At 43.9% G+C, this 22,380-nt stretch overlaps 1 protein-coding gene across 9 annotated transcripts in view; it reads right to left on the bottom strand.

Moving 5' to 3' along the window:
- Positions 1-22,380, bottom strand: part of LOC120408121 (histone-arginine methyltransferase CARM1-like) — a 131,655-nt gene that overhangs the window by 36,988 nt on the left and 72,287 nt on the right. For all 9 annotated transcript variants that reach the window (XM_039544719.1, XM_039544721.1, XM_039544718.1 and 6 more), the window contains one exon: positions 62-239. In XM_039544719.1, the coding sequence (XP_039400653.1) occupies positions 62-239 (178 nt within the window). The remainder of the gene's footprint in view (positions 1-61; positions 240-22,380) is intronic.

Below are 22,380 nucleotides of genomic sequence, written 5' to 3'. Positions count from 1 at the left end.
TTTCTCTGAAAACTGGCATTTTCCCCAATCCATCACTGGGCAACAGTGCTGGCATACTCACCATTTGACTTCAACCATTTTTTGGAATGGAGGTAACTTTCCAGCATCCTCTCATTGAACAGCATGTAACCCATTGGTTCAGAAATAACCACATCAACGTTCTCCGGTAAAGAGATTTCCTCAATTTTACCTGATAAAACCATGATCTTATCAGAGAGGTTGTTACTTCTCACTAGTATCTGGAAAGAGAAAGGAAAAAAAACAAGCATGTTGGCTTCTTTGATTATGCATTGTTCTACTGGAGGTCTCTGGGTAACGTGAAACCCTCTGGATTGTTCAGTATCTAGTAACTTTATCAGCCTTTGAAAAGCCTGCACTGTAATTAAACTTTAAAAAATGGTACAGACTCATTCCTTACTACAAATAGAGTTTCTAAATACCCTGCAGAGACAAACTCATAGAAGTGTGCAGAATCAGCAAGTGGCACTACAAGTTACATCATCTTTTCAGAAATAATTAGAATCAATATCTAGAAGAAAAGAATACAACACATGCACACACAAAGAAAGAGGGAAGTTAATATCCACTACAGAAGAACACACAGTAGGGATCTTTAAGATTCTTCACAAAGATCTAGAAAAGGCTATTCCTAACTGATCTACACAATCATAAAGGCATTAATGTTCTCAGGGGATGAATGTTCTCAGAGGCTGAGGAAAGTTTGAGGCAAGATGTTTCTAAACAAAAACAAAACAAGGAATAACCTTTTATAGAGCATGCACAATCCCTAGGTACTATGTGCAGAATCCTATGCAGGCTGAGAACCCCAGGGCAAACTTTTCTTAACTTTTTGATCTACATTTCTTTCATCTGAACAAGGGAAATGGACTCAGAATTTTAGGTACTGTGTAGCAAGATGTTATGGGAAGGAATAATCTCTAAAGTTACTCTGATTAGAAATGTATGTCATATTTATCTGTAATGTACAGGTCTCTTTGTAGTGCCAAAATATGTTTAGATAATGTTTAGAATTTGCCTTTAGGATACAAATACATACTATGTTATACATACTGATAACATTATCTCATGTGAACCAGTCTGAATGGGGAAAGGTTGTGCAAGGGGATGCTGTACCATGGAGCACTGTTCTCTGGGGGCACCTTCTGCAACAGCACAGTGGGAGGAGATTCAGAATGAGAAAGGGACACACCAGGAGAAGCAACCATACAAATCCATTGGCCAAATATAGTTACAGTGGGCTGCAGCTGTCAGCAAAGCCTTGAGGCTGCACCAGAGGTGACACAGAGGCTGTGTATCCTGTCCCTGGATTGAGACACACCTTCACCCCAGTCCTTGAAAGCCCATTTCCTGCTTTGTGTATGGGACCATGATTTGAGTCTATGCATTCTGCATTATAACGTAGACCACATTAAACAGGAGGGAGTTGGGGAAAAGAAATCTTTTACATGAAGGTATGTGGATTTCCAAGAAAACAGCTGATTAGAAGAGACAAATCTCCCAGTGTTTAAGTTTAGTTCAGGTGCTAGTGGAAGAGATCTTCAGACTTATTTCCACAATTCATTGTCAGGGAAAACGCCGTTCGGTGGCTGGAGTAAGCCACTAGCAATGAGTTGTTTGACCCTGAGCTACAATGAACAGGATCCAGGAACAGAAGACAGGGAAAGGCAGTGTGTATCCCCAGTAGTCAAAACAGATTTTCATGTTAGAGCTCACTTGACAAACACTATTGAGTTTGCCCCCATGAAAACAGCCTTTTATTGAACTTGATCCTACAGACAGATGTAGTTTTCTGAGTCTGGTTTCTGATATATGATTATGGGCACATATGGTATTGCCCTGGGTACATGTCTTGTTCCTCTTCAATTTTGTAAACTTTGGGAGAGTGTTCACAGAGGCCATTCAGCTATTTTACCTGTCTTGTCCATTTTGTCAACAGTTCAATAGCAAGGTTATTTAAAATGTGACTAGAATGTTCTAAAAAGACAAGGTACAATCCTTCAGCATCATGAGGTTTTTTCCAAACCCAACACAAAAAGCACATTATTGCTGATATCCAAGAAAGTTAGTTTAATTAAAGCTCCTTAATTAATGAGTCAGGAGGTCATTTGTTTAATCATATTTGTAACCAAAAGAAATAACTGAAGTGTATTTTTTTTCACATGGAAATCAAAGTAGCATGCAATTTCTTCTTAGTAAGCTAATGTTCTTGCTAAGGTAGTTATAAAAAGAATGTAATAAGTATCAACTTTCCTTTACATGGTTCTTTTCACTTTGAAGGATGCCAAAGCTCTTTATGAACTACAGAGTATATACTGTACATATGAATCACTTTCACTCCTGACTCTGGGATGGAACACAGCAGATGTTTAACAGAGCAAACTGCATAACAGTTTAGGGCAGGAAGTGAAAACAAATATCACAGCCAATCAAAACTACAGAGGGAATTGGGTTGGTAGGTAGAATGAAATTACCCAAACTAACATTTGTCCAATCCCACCCCCGGCCAAAACCAAAACACACAGACCTATTATTGTGAATACTGCTGCTTGATTCCCCCCACCCCACCTCATCACAGCCTCAAATACTCAGGAATTGGTTCATATCTTACCCAAAACACAGCACATCTCTAATAGCATGGTGTCCCCAAAACCAATACGCACTCAGCTGGAAGAGTGCCACCTAATGAATCATCATCTTCATTTCCTGCAAGACCCTGCATTTATTTGGAGGACTCTCACCCAAATCCTGTCCAGGACTAACCCAGCTTAGCCAGACAAATTTAAGAACACAACCTGTGGTAAGCCAAATTAAGTTTTCACCAAATACTTACAGTTGGAGTTAACACGGCTTCCTATAGTTAAAGGTGCCAATACTTTCTATTATCTGACTTTGTTTTCCATTGCTTTTCACTTTGCTAAACTTTAACCATTCAGGTTGAAATTTTCAATGCTGGGTGTCTGCCCTCAGACTGAAAATTTTTGGAAAATTTCAGTTGAAATAGTTCAGCCATTTCTGATGGTGAAATCAGGGAAAATTCGTTGATTTGCCCATGTAAAAAAATTCTCAGAACCATTTTGCTGAAAACCTTTAGCACATCCATTCTCTAGAGAAGGAATCTGAAATATGGCTGGGGAGTCACTCTAATGTCAGGGATGTGTCTTTTGCTAGCCCTATGAAAATTCACCCAAATTTGGCCAAATTATGAGCCTTTGGGGAAAAAATCATAGGTCACACATGCTCAGTAGAGCTGTACTTGTTTGAGAGGCAACTACAGTCTCCAAAGATTTGGTCCGTACTGAGCATGCTCCAGCTACAGGGGGCTGGGCAGAATTTTCCCACAATTGCTCCTGCCAACTGTCAGGGACAGCTGTGGCTTAAGGTATAGGAACTAGGAGCTCCTATGCTGTTAGTGCCCCAAGGTAGTGCCCAGGTGGAGTGGAGAAGGAGAAAGCCACCTGAGTGGTATACTGAGGGGTGAGGACTGGATGCAGGAGCCAGAGAGTGGGGGGCAGCACCAAGGAAGGGGAACAGGAACAGAGGGAGACAAAGGCAGGCTGTGGGAACAGGAGCAAAACAGTTTATAACCACTAGAGAACACTCTCTTCCAGAACCTGCAATTGAACCCAGGAGTTCTAAGTCTCAAACCGGTGCTTTTGCCAGTATAAGCTGCATCTCCAATAGGAGGGTTCACTGATGTAGCTATACCTGTACAGATATACTGACAAACCTTTTCTAGTGTAGTGTAGGCTTCAGATAAAACATTGACAAACTGTCTCATCCCTTTCTAGCAGCTGGTCCACATACAAGACAATAGACTACTACTGCTACCCAATTACACAATCAGCTCAAGTATTAGAGGTCTGTTCTGTGGATCTCAAGATTTGAACCCTGCTGAGCCTAGTTAAGAGTCAATATGATTCCATGTGACAGAATTTCAGGGGTGTGTTTGTTTTAATTAGGAAATTGCATTAAAAACTATATTAAAAGATTACAATTGCAAAGTCAAGCACTCAAAAATTAGGAAATGCCACAATTTCCACACATGTGCCATCTTTAGTTCTGCCCCCCTTGGGTATATGCATTACGACATAATATGTGATCATGTAATGAGGATTGCAGGAAGAAAAAGGATGATTTAATGTGGATAAATATAAAGTAATGCACATTGGAAAAAATAACCCCAGCTATACATACACTATGATGAGGGATTATTTAGCTACAACTAATCAGGAAAGAGATCTTGGAGTCATCGTGGATAGTTCTCTGAAGACATCCACGCAGTGTGCAGCAGCAGTCAAAAAAGCAAACAGGATGTTAGGAATCATTAAAAACAGGATAGAGAATAAGACTGAGAATATCTTATTGCCCTTATATGAATCCATGGTACGCCCACATCTTGAATACTGCGCACAGTCGTGGAATCCTCATCTCAAAAAAGATATACTGGCATAGGAAAGGGTTCAGAGAAGGACAACTACAATGATTAGCAATTTGGAACAGGTCCCATATGAGGAGAGATTAAAGAGGCTAGGACTTTTCAGCTTGGAAAAGAGGAGACTAAGGGGTGGATATGATAGAGGTATATAAAATCATGAGTGATGTGGAGAAAGTGAATAAGGAAAAGTTATTTACTTGTTCCCATAATACAAGAACTAGGGGCCACCAAATGAAATTAATGGGCAGCAGGTTTAAAACAAATACAAGGAAGTTCTTCTTCACACAGAGGATAGTCAACCTGTGGAACTCCTTGCTTGAGGAGGTTGTGAAGGCTAGGACTCTAACAGGGTTTAAAAGAGAACTAGATAAATTCATGGAGGTTAACTCCATTAATGGCTATTAGCCAGGATGGGTAAGGAATGGTGTCCCTAGCCTCTGTTTGTCAGAGGGTGGAGATGGATGGCAGGAGAGAGCTCACTTGATCATTACCTGTTAGGTTCACTCCCTCTGGGGCACTTGGCATTGGCCACTGTCGGCAGACAGGATATTGGGCTGGATAGACCTTTGGTCTGGCCCACTTTGGCCATTCTTATGATCTCATGGTTAAGGCAGCTGAATGCTGCCCTGAAAAACTGGATCCTAACCCTGCCTCTGCCACAGAGTTCCTATGTGATGCTAGGCAATTAACTTGAACCAAACTTCACAGGTGGTCACTAATTGTGTGTTCCATATTTTCTTGGTGTCTGAGACACTCATGGCCAGATTTATAGAGAGTTCATGACTGAAACTGACCTTAACAGGAACTGTGCTCTATAATGAGGCGCTTACATTGGCCAGAGACAAATTTGAGTGTAGACACATGCACAACTAGGTTAACGTAAGAGGACTTCTGTTGACCTAATTTTGTAGCGTAATTTGGTGATTATATTTTGGCCTCACTTGGCCCTGGATTTTACTGGAAGTAGGAGCTATGAATATTTCATATGTATTCATATAGTAGGCTTATGTTTATGAATCTTTTGTAACTTTCATCTCTCTCATCTATAGACATTTTATCTAGGGGAAAAGGGGGACACAATTTGGGATGTAAAATCCTTAACTTCAAAGTACTTAATGCAGTTTGATTGGTGATTCTGCCTTTTCATCTCATGACATGAGCCATTGATCAGAGTTCCAACTAGTGTAAAATTCCAGGTGCAAAAATATAATTCGAAGTTAAAAAATGGAACTATGTGACAACTCTAACTTTCAAAATGGTAAGTTCTTTATGACTTTACAATTAAAGTTTTACTGTCATAGCAAGTCAGTTCATCCTACGTCAGTAGCAACCAAAAGTTACTAGCATCTGATAGCTGTTCTATGGCCTAGATGAAATAACTCCAGTGTTCTCAGTTCAATTTCTGCCAGCCAGGTGTTTTTCCCTATAAAAACTGGCACCTAAATTGGCACAGATTGATTCCTTTGTAGATACAGACAGACTGAGGTTTGAATAGGTGTAGAGGTGCCATGATCCCCCGTATCAATGGAGGCCTTGGCAGGGCAGTGTGAGGAAGCTGTCCCTGCTATTGCCTGTGAAGTACCTCTTAGATGACATTTCTTTGGTTATCCACGTATCTCTTGGGCTGTCAAAAAAATATCAGAACGGCCATACGGGGTCAGACCAATGGTCCATCTAGCCCAGTATCCTTGTCTTCTGACAATGATCAGTGCCAGATGCTTCAGAGGGAGTCAACAGAACAGGGCACTTTATTGAGTGATCCATCCCCTGTCATCCAGTCCCAGCATCTAGCAGCCAGAGGTTTAGTGCCCCCTCCATGCCCATAGAATGCTTGACCCTGATGAGAAGGAAAAAGAAGAGGACTCAGGAAGATAGGTTCAGCGAGATCCTGCAAGCCAGTGCTGCATCAGACAGTGAGCAAAGGGCCTGGAGGGTGAACATGGCAGACACCATAGAGAAGGAAAGAATGGACAGGAGAAAGGCCCAGGAGTCCCAGCAGGAAAAGTAGAGGAAGATGCACCAGGACATAATGGGGCTTGTCTGGAAGCAAACACACACTCCTGTTGCCCTATAGATTCAACAGTCATGGGCTCATCATCCTTTGCAATCAACGGAGAACTGCACTACAGCACTTCCCTACACCTCCCAACATTCCACATGGCAACAGGAGCCACATCCCTACCACTACAACCGTACCCACGGGAATGGGAAGGACAACCCCAGCTTCCCTTACACTGACCTGCGGGAGCCACAGTTACTGAGTGTGTAGCCAAAATGGCCTGGAATGGACACGAATATTCTTTCCCCTTGTTAAGTTCTGTTCCATTAATTTATTTTTTAAGCTTTATTGTGTTTGTTTCTGGAATTGCATACACATGTTTCACACTGCTTTTGGTACACAAGGAATTTCTACTTTTTTTTTAAATTAATTAGTCTTTTTTGCTTCACAACATGTACTGCAGAATGCGTAGAGCTACACAAAGCACTTGACAGCTTGTTATTGTACCGGGCCACAGAACTCATAAGTTCAGTGAAAAACAAAGTGTACATATTAAAAATATACAGCAAGCACTACATAATTCAGAAATTATGCATTAAAAGACACATATTCATAAATATTCATCAAGCACTACACAACTCCTTCCTAATAGCCCCCCAAAAAACTTTAGGGCCAGGTAGAGCACGGTTCACCAAACCCATTACTGTGGCTAACTGTTAAAGTGCTCTTTCAAGGTCTCCCTCAGCACCATAGCTCTGCATTGAGTTCTTCTAATGGCCTTTGTGTCTGGCTGTTCAAACTCAGCAGCTCCCCACCTCTGCCCTTCACCCCAGCAGTAACTCCCCCCACCCTGCCTTTTGCCTCACAAATATCACTCAGGACACAACAAGCAGCTATAATCACTGGGATATTTTTCTCACTGAGAGCCAATCTTGTGAGTTACTACCACCAGTCGCTCTTCAATCTACCAAAAACAAATTAAACTGTCCTCCAGCACCTGCTGAGCTGGTTGCTGAAGCTTCCCTAGGTGCTGTCAAGGTGGCCAGCGTACAGCTTCATGAGCCAGAGAAACAAAGGGTCCCCAAGGATCTCTACTGACATTTCAACATTGCCAATGGTAATTTGCCAGGTGGGAAAGAATGTCCCTATTTGCAGTTTTTTGAACAATCCCATATTCTTAAAGATGTGAGCATCCCACATCTTCTCAGACCAGCCCACACGGATGTCAGTGAAGCATCCCTGGTGATCCACCACTGCTTGCATAACCATAGGAAAGCAGCCCTTTCTGTTGATGTACTCTGAGGCAAGGTGTGCTAGTGGCAAAATAGAGATTTGTGGGCTGTCAGTTCAGGAAGTCCATTACTGAAAAACCATCCACTTTGTCCTGCACATTGCTGAGAGTTACAGCCCTGCGTAGCAAGAGACAATTAATAGCCCTGCGTATTTGCATGACAACGGCCCCACTGTGGATTTTCCAGCTCCAAAGTGATTGCCCACACTCTGGTAGCAAATATGGCACTGCAAGGTTCCACATGGCAATTACCATTTGCTTCTCCACTATCAATGCCACTCTTATTCTGGTCTCCCAGCACTGGAGGGCTGGGGCGAGCTCAGCACACTGATCCAGGAATGTGGTCTTTCACATCCAGAAGTTCTGCAGCCACTGCTTGCCATCCCAAACCTGCATTACAATGTGATCCCACCAGTCAGTGCTTGTTTCTCAGGCCCAAAAGCAGTGCTCCACTGTCTGCAGCTGCTCTGTGAATGCCAAAAACCACCTTGAATCAGTTTTGTGATGTCCTTCAACAAACTGTCCTCAAAGAAATCGGCATCTCCCCTATTGCATCCTCTGCTTGCAACACTCATGACAACAACACAGAGCTGTGTGGGCTCTGTGCTTCTGTCAGAGATAGCGGACAGTAAAAAATGCTGTGGAGGTTTCTGAGATTTTAAACAAGGCATGAAAACTGCAGGAAATGGATGGCGCATGATGAGACCCTGATCCCTTGCTCCCAGTCACTCTGCGCGATTTGTTTTTGCCCCACCATGCATTGCTAATATCTCCCAAAAGACAGCACCCAGGATGATGGCAAGGGGCCCACTGACTGGTAGCAATGTGGTGAGTAGCAGCACCAGTGCAAGGAACCAAATATGCATGTGCACAAGCAATATACTCACTGCAGCAGCTTTATGACAACATAACTACTGTTGACTAGAAATGTAGATATGGCCTAACTTGAATACTAGCAACAACAAACCCTATGAGAGGCAAAATCAGCTTAGTCCAGATTAGTGTAGCCAATACATGACATGATCTTCAACAAGAACTTCTAATTTATAATCTGTAATACACCAGTCAAACATACGTGAGACATTTTGCAATCAAAAGATATTTCTATTAACAACTAATGTGGATCCACTGATCAGGTAGCGACAGGGGAGCTCCTGTTTTTTAAGAAAAGTGAGTCTGGAACCTAATTCTTGACCCTCATTTCCAACACCCTGCCCCCAAATGGATCTCCAGTTGTTCATACTGACCTCTTGCTAAAATAGGTTGTCTGTGAAACCTTTTTAACTAGAGACTGCTTATTTAAATATACACGCCCATATTGAAAATATTTTTGATTTCATGCACATGGCAAGTGCCGAGTGAGAGCAACGCAAGTTTGTCATGAGTGTACAGCAAGTTACCCAAACAGGCTAGAGCTCTACGGGAACTGGTGACACTGGGCAAGAAATATGATGCAAAATGAGACTAGATTTATACACACATTGACAGTGTGATAGTCTCCTACACAGCATATCACAGATTCCTGCAATAACCAACCTTGCCCATAACCAAAATAGACATGCTTTTATTATGTATATCAATGTATTTAAACTAAAGAAACAAAGTACCTGGGTAGTTTCAGTGTTTCATAACAAAGAACAGGTTTATGAAGAAAACAGAACATTCCATCTCTTTTTCCCCTTCTCTGCCTTTGATTTTTCAGAGAATGAACAGCAGGTATGTGTGTATTGTTTTTAATAGCAAGTGTCCAGCCAGTGACCTAGATTTCAGAACAATATGAAAGCAGGGCAAGAAGACATTGATGAAAAGATAAGACTGTACACACACATTCCACAAAACAAAATACTACAACTAAATTACTCTCTGATGCAATTCCATTGACTTCAAAGGAGTTGCATCAATCTGCCACCAACTGAGGGTATGTTAGTGTTTTGGTTATTTTTTCCCCTTTATCTTCTTTATGCAGCATTCATGACACATACAAGTCCTAGTCAAACAGGTGGACCTTTATTTGATCAGTGAAGAGTTTCTTGACTAATCTCAAATACATACAGGTAACAACAGATCTCTCAGGTACATCCCTCCTCATCAGGATCCCTAACCTGATTCCATTGAAGCCATGGCAAACTCCCACTGAATTAAACGGAAGCATGATCAGGAGAAGGTGTTGTACAATAAACTTCTTACCTACGATAATTTTGGAGGATGTTATACCATTTCATCCTCCACCTGGCTTTCTCCAGAGAAACCCCACTACATCTTTTATACTCTGATACCTGATAATTAAGAATATATTTCCTCTCCCTTAGCTCATACTAGTATATTAAACAAAATACTTTTAGCTTCCCCTATGTAACAGAAGAAGTGGTTTTCTTCTTGCTTATTATATAACTTTGTAATTGGTTTTAAGAACACAAATTTCTCCAAAGTACAATGCAGCTCCCAAAGACATGACAAGCAGTATAAAATATTTCATATATTTTAAAAAGTAGTCTATTTGCTAAGCCTGCCACAGGGCTTTGCCAAAATGGAAAAAGTGACAGCAGCCTTTGCAAATTAAAATGTAAATATTGAGTAGACAGCTTTTTACTTATTGATTTGGTAGCCAGAAATTTTTTAGATTCCTCTTAGGAATTGTATCCCTAAGTGCAATTGTCAGAGAGAAAACCACGTCCTCTTATCTGAAAATGGGCATACACAAGTTTCAGAACAGAATTTAAGTTTAATTTTTTCACATTTTCCAACAAAGGATCTAATTCTGCAAACCATTACTCACACATGTAGTTCTTACTTTTGTGAGTACTCTTATGCACACAAAGATTATTCACCTGAGTAAGAGTATGCAGGATGAGCTCCAAATTCAGTAATTTCAAGTTATAGCATAAACCAATTTTAAAAACTCACAACACATGTATACAATGCCAAACTGAAATCTTTTCAATTTTGAAAACTGAATTAATGGTAATTTCCAATGCTACCCTTGCTCATGGACCTCTTTGCCATTTGGGAGTTTTTACAATCACACTTTCTTTGAATATATAAAGTTTGTCCCTCCTTGGTAGCCATTCAAAAGATAAATACAAACAAAACAGGAAAGCTGACTATACAGAGGAAGCGCTGAAAATCATTACACAAAACTGCTATAAAGTGCACAAAATAAACAAACTTTTCTAATCTTTCTTTTATAGAAATTTTAGGTGCTACTTGTAACAATAGTTGATAAAAAAAATTGAACTCAAATGCAGCTTTTACATTGACAATGTGTCTAACACTTTCATACAATTTCTAATTAGGCTCTGATAAAACCTTCGATATCCACTCATATTTCAGTTGCTTATTACTATTTTTTTTTAAATCAGCAAAGGCACCAATCTTAAATGCTAACATTCACATTTCAGCTATTTTCGCTGGAATCCTCTTGTAAACAATGAGGGAAAGAACTCTGGAGGTAAAAGAACAATGGCTCAAAACTATCCTTGAGCATCATTCTGAGATGCAAAAATGCAGTCACTGGGGAGCAGTCTTGTCTATTCCCAGTAGGGTTCATAGGCTAGTTAATGCCTCATAATTATCATTCATTAAGTGTATTGCAGTAGTGCCTAACAGCCTCAGTCATGGACCAGGACCCCATTGTGGTAGGGCTGTGTAAGCAGAGAACAAAAAGATGGTCTCTCCCGAAACAGCTTACAATGAAAGTAACTGATCTACAGTACCGAAGGCAATAGATCAATCTAACAATATTAGATGAAAATCAGGAGCCCATGATAAGTACCAGGTGCTCATCTACCAATGCAGTCCAAGTTTGTACTTGGACTGATAAAATTCAAGAGGATCAGAGGCATTTAGATATTCAGAATTTTCTCACTACAGCCTTCTCAATTATCTAAGCCAGGAATAGGAAGCTAATAGCAAAGGCCAGAGACTCCGCTCTGGCTGAGCTGGGCTCAGTGCATGGTCAGGCTGGGGGAGAAGCAAACGTGCTTCCATGCCACCTTTGTAGCACCCTAATCCTGGGACTACTTAAGCCCCAGATCACATCCCCTTTTCAATCACTGCACCCTGTTCACTGAGTATAGAGAAGCATGCAGGAGCCACTAGGCTGGTTGTAGAGCACATACAAATTTCCATGTACACTGGGGGAATCCTCAGAAGGACACTTAGTGGCTTCATGTTTCTTTTGTGCACCTGGAGCAGGGCCAATGATCTGGCCTGGGAGAAACAGTTTGCCACTTTCTCGGCATCCAGTTGTGTTTTTCTGAGCAACAGTCATACGACAGCTTCCTCAAGAGAAGCCAACAACCTGCTCCTCCTAAGGGAAGAAATGACATACTCTCAACCCTTTATCCAGTGACACTCTATGCTGCAAAGTCCCTCAAACATCTGTTTTCCATCACCATTTTACATGAGCCCAACAAAACAGCACTGGATGTTAACACTCAGTGTAGCAGATGAGATAACTGCAATATTTACATCGTAAATTGTTTGCTAAGACATAATGTAAATAACTGAAAATGCAAACAGGTGCAGTTTGTCTATTTGTTGCTCAGATTACAATATGGTACAAATAAATATTAGGTAAACACTACACTACAAACAGGTGCAAGTGTTCTGCCTCTGTCACCATTTCTCCTTCATCTCTGCGGAAGTGGCAACTGCTCCCAACTCATGTGAAACACCTTTCTCAATTACATTAGCTGTACAGCATGCATGGGCACGTACACACAAATCAGTCCTCTCAAGACTACCCGTTTTTTTTTTAATAAGATCTGTACCCTCACTGTTGGTAGTGGAAGCAGCTAAATGGCAGCCTTAAGAATAATTAATTCTACACAAATCTCTTCTTCTTGATTCTCTCATAAGATTAGTCATCATGGAGCTCCCAGAAGGGCTTTCCTTTACTGGTACCGCAAGGCAAACACACTTGGATTCCACAAGGACTACTTGTTTATTTCTGATGATCCCATCACTAATCCTTGCAGTTTAATCATTTTTAACTCATGCATAGTAACCCTTTCTTCCCTCTTATTCAAGTGCTCTACATAAAAAAAATGTTCAGCCCAGTAATACTGTTTTTTCCCCGTGGCCTTACATGAGCTGCTTAGAATAACTAGGGTGACCATATGTCTGGTTCTGGCTGGGACAGTCACTTTTTTAAGCCCTGTCCCTGCCGTCTCGACTTTTTTTTGCTCTTGCCAGCTTGATCAGTTGGCAGGAGCAAACAGGACAAATGCCCACTTCTGTCAAAAAAGTGGGGTGCGGAGGAATGTGGGGGGAAGGGACGGGGAGGGGCAATGCCAGCCTCGCACCGGGGCCAGTCAGTGTTTGGGTGAGCAGCGATGCTAGTCCTGTGTGGGGAGGTGGGGGCTGGGCTTGGGCAAGCAGCTTGGGCCCACACCATGCCGGAGGCGGAGGGAGAGGGAGGGGCACTCGGGCTAGCCCCATGCGGTGTTCCTTCTTCCCTCTGGGAAATACGGTCACCCTAAGAATAACATTTTATGTTTAGACAAATCTAGTATTATTGCCAGGTACCCACTCCCAACCTTGTTTCCCCTGGTTTTGCCTAATGGATTTACTATAATGAAGTTAGAAGACTCAGATTATGCATTCATTTCATGGCTCATTCGTACACCACCAAGGAGTATTAGCTATACCCCCTCCCTCACCGCGCACCAAATTGTTTGTTTTCTTGGGCAAAGGCTGTTTCAATCTTTTCCCCCTCCTGCAGGCAAAGTGACTGTGTGGAGCAGGATCCAGCTGTCAGCAGCTGCATATCCAAGGTGTGGAGTCATGGAACAGGAAAAAAGTTGGCACACTGGTCTGAAAACCAGCTAAAGAGCTAGACACACAGGGTTTCTTTATGCCATACTACATACTGAAGCTGGAAAGAGGCTACTAATAGATGAATCAGTGCTGGTAGGGATGGAGCCCCTCTTTTATAAAATTTTCCAGTTTGCAGGCAATGTTAACAGGAAGGCACAGCACAGGATGACAGCTATGATCTCATTATTTTAAGCATGGTACACTGTCACTGCATGGGAGGAAAAAGAACAGATTATATTCCTTGGACTGTAATAGGGAGTCACATTTGATATCATTTTTTAATTCTTGCTGCAATCTTTAGGCCAAATTCTTTCCCTTACATGAGCTTAAATCCAAAGTAACTCTATTGGCTTCTCTGGAGTTACACCAGATGTACACCTGTGGTATGGACCATGGAATCTTTCCCTTTATCTTTCCTGCACAGTTTAGTGAAGCCACATGAGAAAATGTAAATGCCAGCAAATTAAATTACCAAACACTGAAAAGGTCACAGGAGTACTGCACAGTACAGAGTGAAGTAAAATTCTTAGAATATTGCAAAAGGAAATATCTTAAACAACTAGATAATTCAGCTGTAACCAGCATATCTCCTTATGCAGCACCCATTATAACTTACCCCTTAATTGCCCTATTTAGAAATCCTATGTAACCACTACACATCTGTAGGCAACACACAGCATTCATCTTGAACTTCAACCGTCTTATTGTTGTGTACTTTTGAGTGTCTGCTAGTCATTGTACAGAGTTCAAATCAGATTTACACAACAAAAAGATCTACTGCAAAACCACCATATATCTCAATAAACTACTACTGCATTACTTTCTATGGTGCAAATATAAGGAATATGATTTTACTGCAGTCAGCAAATCAGATTGTTGCATTGTTGTCATATGGCCCATGTTAAAGTGGAAAGAGCACAGAATGAGCTCACTGCAACTGAACGTGCTCTATCTTTGTTCAGCTGGCCAGAAGAAAAGGGGTTGTTGTTCCAATAAGAGCCCCCACTCCCAACTGGATGGCAGAGGTGATAGGAAGGGGAAAATTTACCTGGACAGAACAGGGAGGACAAGACGTGATGGACAAGGTGTGTGTGTGTGTGTGGAGGGGAGGAGGAAGGGGGCAGTGCCCTCCAGGGACCTGGGGGTGGTATTTATACCCCAGGTACTTCCAGAGAAGCACAAGACTGCGCGCTGCCTCCACCTGCAGGCACCACCCCCACAGCTCCCATTGGCTGTAGTTCCTGGCCAATGGGAGCTGCTAAGTCAGCGCTCTGGGCAGAGGCAGCACGCAGAGCTGCCTGGCCAAGCCTCCACCTAGCAGCTGAGTGAGAGGGATGTTGCCACTTCCGGGGAGCCCCCAGGTAAGCGCCGCCCAGAGCCCGCCCCACCCCGTCCCGTGTCCCATCCCCCTGTCCCCGCCACACCCAAACTCTGCTGCTGTGGGGGAGCATGAGGGCATGGTGGCCCGAGACGGCCCCAGCAGTGGCTGGTGTGCCTGGTGCAGGGGCTGACTGAGCTGCCCCTGATCCAGCCACACTGGCCACTGCAGAAGTCACAGAGGTTACGGAAAGTCATGAAATCTGTGACCTCCATGACAAACTCACAGCCTTAATCATGACCTGTATTATACAATTTATTGTTGAGTACTACCGTACACATTGAGTGAATAAAGTTGTGGTCTAATCCTCATACATTGCCTCGTCTTTCTTCCAGTGGGGCTGGGACAATCATAGAAATGTAGGGCTTAAAGGGACCTCAAGAAGTCATCAAGTCAATTCCCCTACACTGAGGTAGGAGCAAGTATATCTAGACAGGTGTTTATTTAATCTGTTCTTAAAAACCTCCAATTACGTGGATTCCATAACCTCCCTTGGAAGCCTATTCCAGCACATAAGCACCCTTACGATTAGAAAGTTTTTCCTAATATCTTATTTAATTCTCCCTTGCTGCATATTAAGCCCATTACGTCTTGACCTAGCTTTGGTGGACATAGAGAACAATTGATCATCGTCTTCTTTATAACAGCCCTTATCAATATTTGATGACTTATCAGGTCCCTCGCTCAGTCTTCTGTTCTCAAGACTAAAACATACCCATTTTTTTTAACCTTTCCTCATAGGTCAGATTTTCTAAAACTTTTATTATTTTTGTTGTTCTCATCTGGACTCTCTCCAGTCTGCCCACATCTTTCTTAAAATGGGGCCACCAAAATTAGACATGGTTCCCCAACTGGGGCCTCATTGCTGCCAAGTAGAGTGGAACAATTATCTTCCGTATCTTACATATGACAATCCTGTTAATGCACTCACAAAATTAGCCTTTTCTGCAACTGCACCACATTGTTAGTTCATACTCAATCTGTGATCTACTATAACCCACAGATCCTTTCCAATAGTACTACCACCTAGCCAGTTACTGTATTTCCCATTTTGTATTTGTGTTTGATCTTTCCTTCCTAAGTGTAGTACTTTGCATATGCCTTTACTGAATTTCATCTTGCTGATTTCAGACCAATTCTTTAATTTATCAAAGTTGTTTGGAATTCTAATCTTGTCCTTCACAGTGTTTGCAACCCCTCCCAGCTTGGTTTTATTCACAGATTTTATAAGCCCACTCTCCACTCCATTATTCAAGTAATTAATCAAAATATTGAATAGAACCAGAGCCAGGGCTGACCCTGCAGGATCCCTCTAGATACATTCTCCCAGTTTGACAGTAAACCATGGATAACCATTCTTTGTGTACGGTTATTCAAACAATTGCGCACCAACCTTATAATAATTTCATCTAGATCACATTTCCCTAGCTTGCTTAGGACAATGTCATGTGGGACACCATCAAAAGCTTCACTAAAAATCAAGATATATCATGTCTATTGCTTCCCCCCCAGCCACTGGGCCACTAACCTTGTCAAAGAAGGAAATTAGGCTAGTTTTTCTTGACAAAATCACGTTGGCTATGACTTATCACTCTATCATCCTCTAGGTGCTTACAAACTGATTGTTAAATAATTTGCTCCAGTATCTTTTCAGGTAGTGAAGTTAGGCTGATGAGTTTTCGCAGATAATCATTAATAGTTCCAAGATTGCTTCAGCTAGTTTCCTAGGGTGAATTTCATCAGGCCCTACTGACTTGAATACATCTAACATTTAAATATTCTTTAACCTGTTCTCTCCCTATTCTGGCTTGCATTCATTCCCCCTTGTTCTGATTTTGTCCCTACACACTTGTGCTATTCTTTTGTACTCATTCTAAGCAATCTGTCCATGTTTCCACTTGTAGGATTCCTTTTTGATTTTCAGGTAATCAAATTGCTCAAGAGGCAAAACATAGTGCCCTCTTACTATTCTTCTTATCATTCCTTTGCATCAGGATAGTTTGCTATTGTGCCTTTAATGCTGTCTCAGAGAAACTGCTAGCTCTCCTGAACTCCCTTCTCCCCCTTAGATTTTCTTTCTAAGGGACCTTATCTACTAACTCTCTGAGCTTATTAAAGTCTGCTTTTAAAAAGTCCATTCCCCTTATTCTGCTGCTCTCACTCCTTCTTTTCCTTAGAATCAGGAAGCCTATCATTTCATGATCACTTTCACCCAAGTTGCCTTCCCACCTTCAGATTCACAACCAATTCCACCCAAGTCAGAATCAAGTCTAAAATGGCTGCCCCCCGGTTACTTCCTCCACCATCTGAAACAAGAAATTGTCCCCAACACATTTCAATAAACGTATTGGACATTTTGTGTTTTTCAGTATTATTTTTCCAGCAGATATCTGGGTAAAGTCCCCCACTATTACCAGGTCTCTGGATATTTGTTCTAGAAAAGCCTCAATGAATGTAACTTGTTAATTTAACATTCTACAGTATATACTTTGGACATCTGAAACAGATGGCAAGAAATACCACAAGAGGAATGATGACTGTAACCAGGAAGAAACTGACAGAAACTAATCCATTCTTGTTATAACCCAGGCATTATATATTAGAACATTGCTAATGAAGACTCACTGTGTGTTACTAGATTTTAAGAACTAGTATGTGAAAAAGCACACAATAAAAGTGTTAAGGTTACTGAACCACTCAGTGTGCTTTATTTAACAAACTATTTTTGTCAAATTATAATATTTCATAATGTGTTAGTCAACCTTACTTTAAAAAGTAAGGAAGGGATGACAGGTTACCCACTAGTATAGGCTCTGCAGCTGTGGGAAGAAAGCCATTTTATTTACAGCAGCATTTGTTGTTGCCTTCTCTGTCACTTTTAGAGTGAGTGAACTGGTGCTTATGGCAGCTGTGGACAGGTCCCATTAAATGTAATAGATGATGTGCAACTATTTGCAGGAGCAGTGTCCCTGCACTTTTGGTACTCAGAAACAGACCAGAAGGGAAAGGAGGCTTATGTGGTGCTGAAGGAATGTGCAGATGGGCGCTTGTGCCCTATAAAGGCAATAAAAGCCTTGCTAAAAACCTGGGGCCTGCAACCAGGATCGCTGTTCATACACGATGATGGCAGCTGTCTGGCAAGGTACCGATTCAGTGCAGTATTGAGAAAAACCCTGCGCTGCTGTGGTCTTGACCTCCCTCCAAATTCGGTACTCATTCTCTCAGGATTGGGACAGCAACATCAGCAGTTACAAGGGGTTTCAGCTCCCAGCAGGTGCAGGCAAGAGGGTGCTAGAAATCATGGTGTTACAGGACTTACGTCTGCACCAAGCAAAAGACGGCAGGGAACAGCAAAACGTAACTATCTTGTTTGTTTCAGAAGCTACACATAGCATATGCAATATCTGGGTTTGTGGGTACTTTGTGGTGCATTGGGCCCACAAGAGGGCAGCTAGTATGGCAGCTGGATCTCAGCTGGGCTGCAGGGGTGAAGTTGTTCATATCGAGAAGAGACATGCAGTGGGATCAGCTCATGCCACTTCTGCACTCACTGACAGGCAATCACTGGGAGCAGACCTAGCGCATGTGGGCAAGGCTCGTAAGAAAGTAAATAAGGGGGTCACCATGATATTCCTGGAGAAAGGGGGCTCAGTGTTACAGCACAGGGACATCCATTACAATCAGCCAGAAGTTTGGGGGGATGATGGCGTACGTTGGTCAGATGCAGGTTCTGACATACAGCTAGAGGATGTGTGGGCATGGATTGGACAGGTGGTGTGATACCAGGCGGCATGCTTGGGTAGGGAGTGACCATGCTAGAAAGTTGGTATTTGGAAATTCAGTGCTCTGTCAGCTAATATTGTTTGTGTTGGTGACTGACTACAAGACATTCTTCCTTCTAAAACAATAATGAATCCACATTCCAGCACAGGGAAGGGAGTACTGTGCTCCTGAAGGTATCATAATTTGAATGAAATGTAAAACCAAGAAGCTGAGAAGGCCATTCATTAGCCCAACTTCTTCTTATGTCCAGTGTAAATTCCAATTTGGGCAACTGCATTTTTCCCACCCAACATTCTCCCTCCTGTAGTTACAACTGAATAAGGTGTTTTTCATTTCTGCTCCTAAACTGTCAGATATTGCTAAGCAGTTGTAGCATTTAACCCTAGAGGTAGTTGACATTGTTATACATATTCCCTTTTTAAAAATTATTTTCAGTGTTAATTTAGTGTTTGTGAGAATAGCTGGGCTGACAGCCTTGGGACTGAAGTTTTCTGTCTATCCACAAAAATAAAAGTGGTGCAAGCGCAGTCAGCAGCAGTGCAATCTGCCCCACCAATGTACGTTAGCCATCACCTGGAGAAACCAGCTCTCAGAGTGGGAAGGTAATTCCGTTACCGGACCTAATGGATTCTTGGTCGCTCTCTACCAACAGGGCACCAGTTATTCTAATAAAAGATTTATATTGCACCATAAGTTTATATAGCACTTGATAGAACGCAGACGTGGCATGAACTCGATCACAACTGTGAGGGGTGTGTGTCTATGCATTTCTTTATGTATAATCTACCTCTCCACAGGCTATCAGCTCATTTCATGTAAAACACTGATTAACCTACTGATAACAATGACTTTTGTTTACTTCTGACCTGGACCAAATTCAAACCTGTGATCAAAAGGCAAAACATTCCATATCTCATTTCCAGTGTCCCAGGTCATTTGAGTTCCCTTTTGTTCTTTATTATTAGAGATCGGGTATCCCATTGTCCTGAACGCTGCTAGTTAATACTTCCATTTACCATGAAATTAAGAGACTGGACCACAAATTTAACCCCACCGAACTTGTCCTTGCAGCCCCAGCGAAGTCAGAAAAGACGGTTACTCACCGTTGTAACTGTTGTTCTTCGAGATGTGCTGCTCCTATCCATTCCAGTTAGGTGTGCGCGCCGCTCGTGCACGGCTCTTCGGAACATTTTTACCCTAGCAACTCCGGCGGGCCGGCTGGGCGCCCCCTGGAGTGGTGCCACTATAGCGCTGGATATATACCCCAGCCGGCCCTTCTGCTCCTCAGTTCCTTCTTGCCGGTTACTCCGACAGTGGGGAAGGAGGGCGGGACTGGAATGGATAGGAGCAACACATCTCGAAGAACAACAGTTACAACGGTGAGTAACCGTCTTTTCTTCTTCAAGTGATTGCTCCTATGCATTCCAGTTAGGTGATTCCCAAGCCTTACCTAGGCGGTGGGGTCGGAGTGAGACGTGGCAGAGTGTAAGACTGCTGAGCCGAAGGCTGCATCGTCTCTGGATTGTTGCACCAACGCGTAGTGGGAAGCGAAGGTGTGGACAGAAGACCAGGTGGCCGCTCTACAGATGTCCTGGATGGGTACATGGGCCAGAAAGGTGGCAGACGAGGTTTGCGCCCTCGTAGAGTGAGCGGTGAGGCGGCGTGCTGGCAAGCGAGCAAGCTCGTAGCATGTCCGGATACATGCAGTCACCCAGGAGGAAATCCTTTGGGAGGAGACTGGCTCGCCCTTCATGCGATCAGCAACCGCTACAAACAGCTGGGGCGAACGCCGGAAGGGCTTCGTCCGCTCTATATAAAAAGCGAGGGCCATGCGGACGTCCAGGGTGTGAAGCTGTTGCTCACGAGGTGAGGCGTGCGGCTTCGGGAAGAAGACCGGAAGGAAAATGTCCTGGTTGAGGTGGAAGGCCGACACCACCTTAGGGAGGAAGGCCGGGTGTGGTCGAAGCTGCACCTTGTCTCCATGGAAGACGGTATACGGTGGACCAACCGTTAGGGCACGGAGCTCGGAAACTCGTCTTGCTGACGTTATAGCGACGAGAAAGGCCATTTTCCACGAGAGATAGAGCAGGGAGCACGTGGCCAGGGGCTCGAAGGGTGCTCCCATAAGCTTGGCCAGAACTAGGTTCAAATCCCAGGACGGGGTAGGATGTCGTATTGGCGGGTACAAGCGGTCCAGGCCCTTAAGGAAGCGGGAAACCATCTGGTTGGAAAAGATGGACCGACCTCCTATGGATGGACGAAAGGCGGACACGGCTGCCAGGTGTACCTTCAAGGAGGAGACCGCGAGTCCTTGTTCCTTAAGGGACCAGAGGTAGTCCAGGATCGTAGGAATAGGGACCAGGAAGGGATTAAGGCCTCTGTGATCGCACCAGAGCGCGAAATGCTTCCATTTCGCGAGGTAGGTTGAGCGAGTGGAAGGCTTTCTGCTTTCCATCAGGACTTGCTGCACCGCCGCCGAACAGTCCCGCTCCGCGTGGGTCAACCACGCAGGTACCAAGCTGTAAGATGGAGGGACTGTAGGTCCGGGTGGCGGAGTCTGCCGAAGTCCTGCATGATGAGGTCCGGCCATAATGGAAGGGGAATGGGATCCTGAACGGAGAGCTCGAGCAGCAGAGTGTACCAGTGCTGCTGTGGCCAGGCCGGAGCGACGAGAATGAGGCGGGCCCTGTCCCTCCGAAGCTTGAGTAGCACCCGGTGTATGAGTGGGAACGGAGGGAAGGCGTAGAGGAGGTGATCCGTCCAGGAGCAGAGGAATGTGTCCGACAGGGAGCCTCTGGAGCAACCCTGGTAAGAACAAAACCGGTGGCACTTCCTGTTCTCCTTGGTGGCAAACAGGTCTATCTTGGGAAACCCCCACCTTCGGAAAATTGTGAGCACCATATCCGGACGAAGGAACCACTCGTGGGCGAGGAACGACCTGCTTAGATGGTCGGCCAGCGTGTTCTGCACTCCTGGAAGAAAGGATGCTGCCAGGTGAATCGAGTGGGTTACACAGAAGTCCCACAGGAGCATCGCTTCCGTGCAAAGCAGGGGGGAGCGGGCTCCACCCTGCTTGTTGACATAGAACATCGCCGTCGTGTTGTCTGTGAACACCGCCACACAGCGCCCTTGCAGATGGGCGCAGAAGGTGTGACACGCCAAGCGGATCGCTCGCAGCTCCCTGACGTTGATATGGAGGGAGAGCTCTCGGGGCGACCAGAGACCCTGGGTGTGTAGGTCGCCAAGGTGAGCCCCCCATCCCAACGCCGAGGCATCCGTGGTCAGGGTGACGGATGGGCGAGGAGGGCGGAACGGGACTCCTGCACACACGACCTCTGGGTCCAGCCACCAGCTGAGCGAACCGAGGATTGGCTTCGTGACCGTGACCACCATGTCCAGAGGGTCACGGTGCGGACGGTACACCGACGCCAGCCAAGTTTGAAATGGGCGAAGGCGCAGCCTCGCGTACGTGGTCACGAACGTGCAGGACGCCATGTGGCCCAGGAGGCGTAGGCAGGACCGAACCGTTGTCGTGGGAAAAGCGTGCAGGTCCCGGATGATGGAGACCATCGTCTGGTGCCGAGGTCGAGGGAGGCAGGCCCTGGCCAAACTGGAGTCCAGGACCGCTCCGATGAACTCCACCCTTTGTGATG

This window comes from Mauremys reevesii, linkage group 6 (assembly GCF_016161935.1).
Source record: "Mauremys reevesii isolate NIE-2019 linkage group 6, ASM1616193v1, whole genome shotgun sequence".
In the NCBI taxonomy this organism is placed as follows: Eukaryota; Metazoa; Chordata; order Testudines; family Geoemydidae; genus Mauremys; species Mauremys reevesii.
Note: the sequence above shows the minus strand (reverse complement) of the source record. Positions and strands in the feature narration are given on the sequence as shown.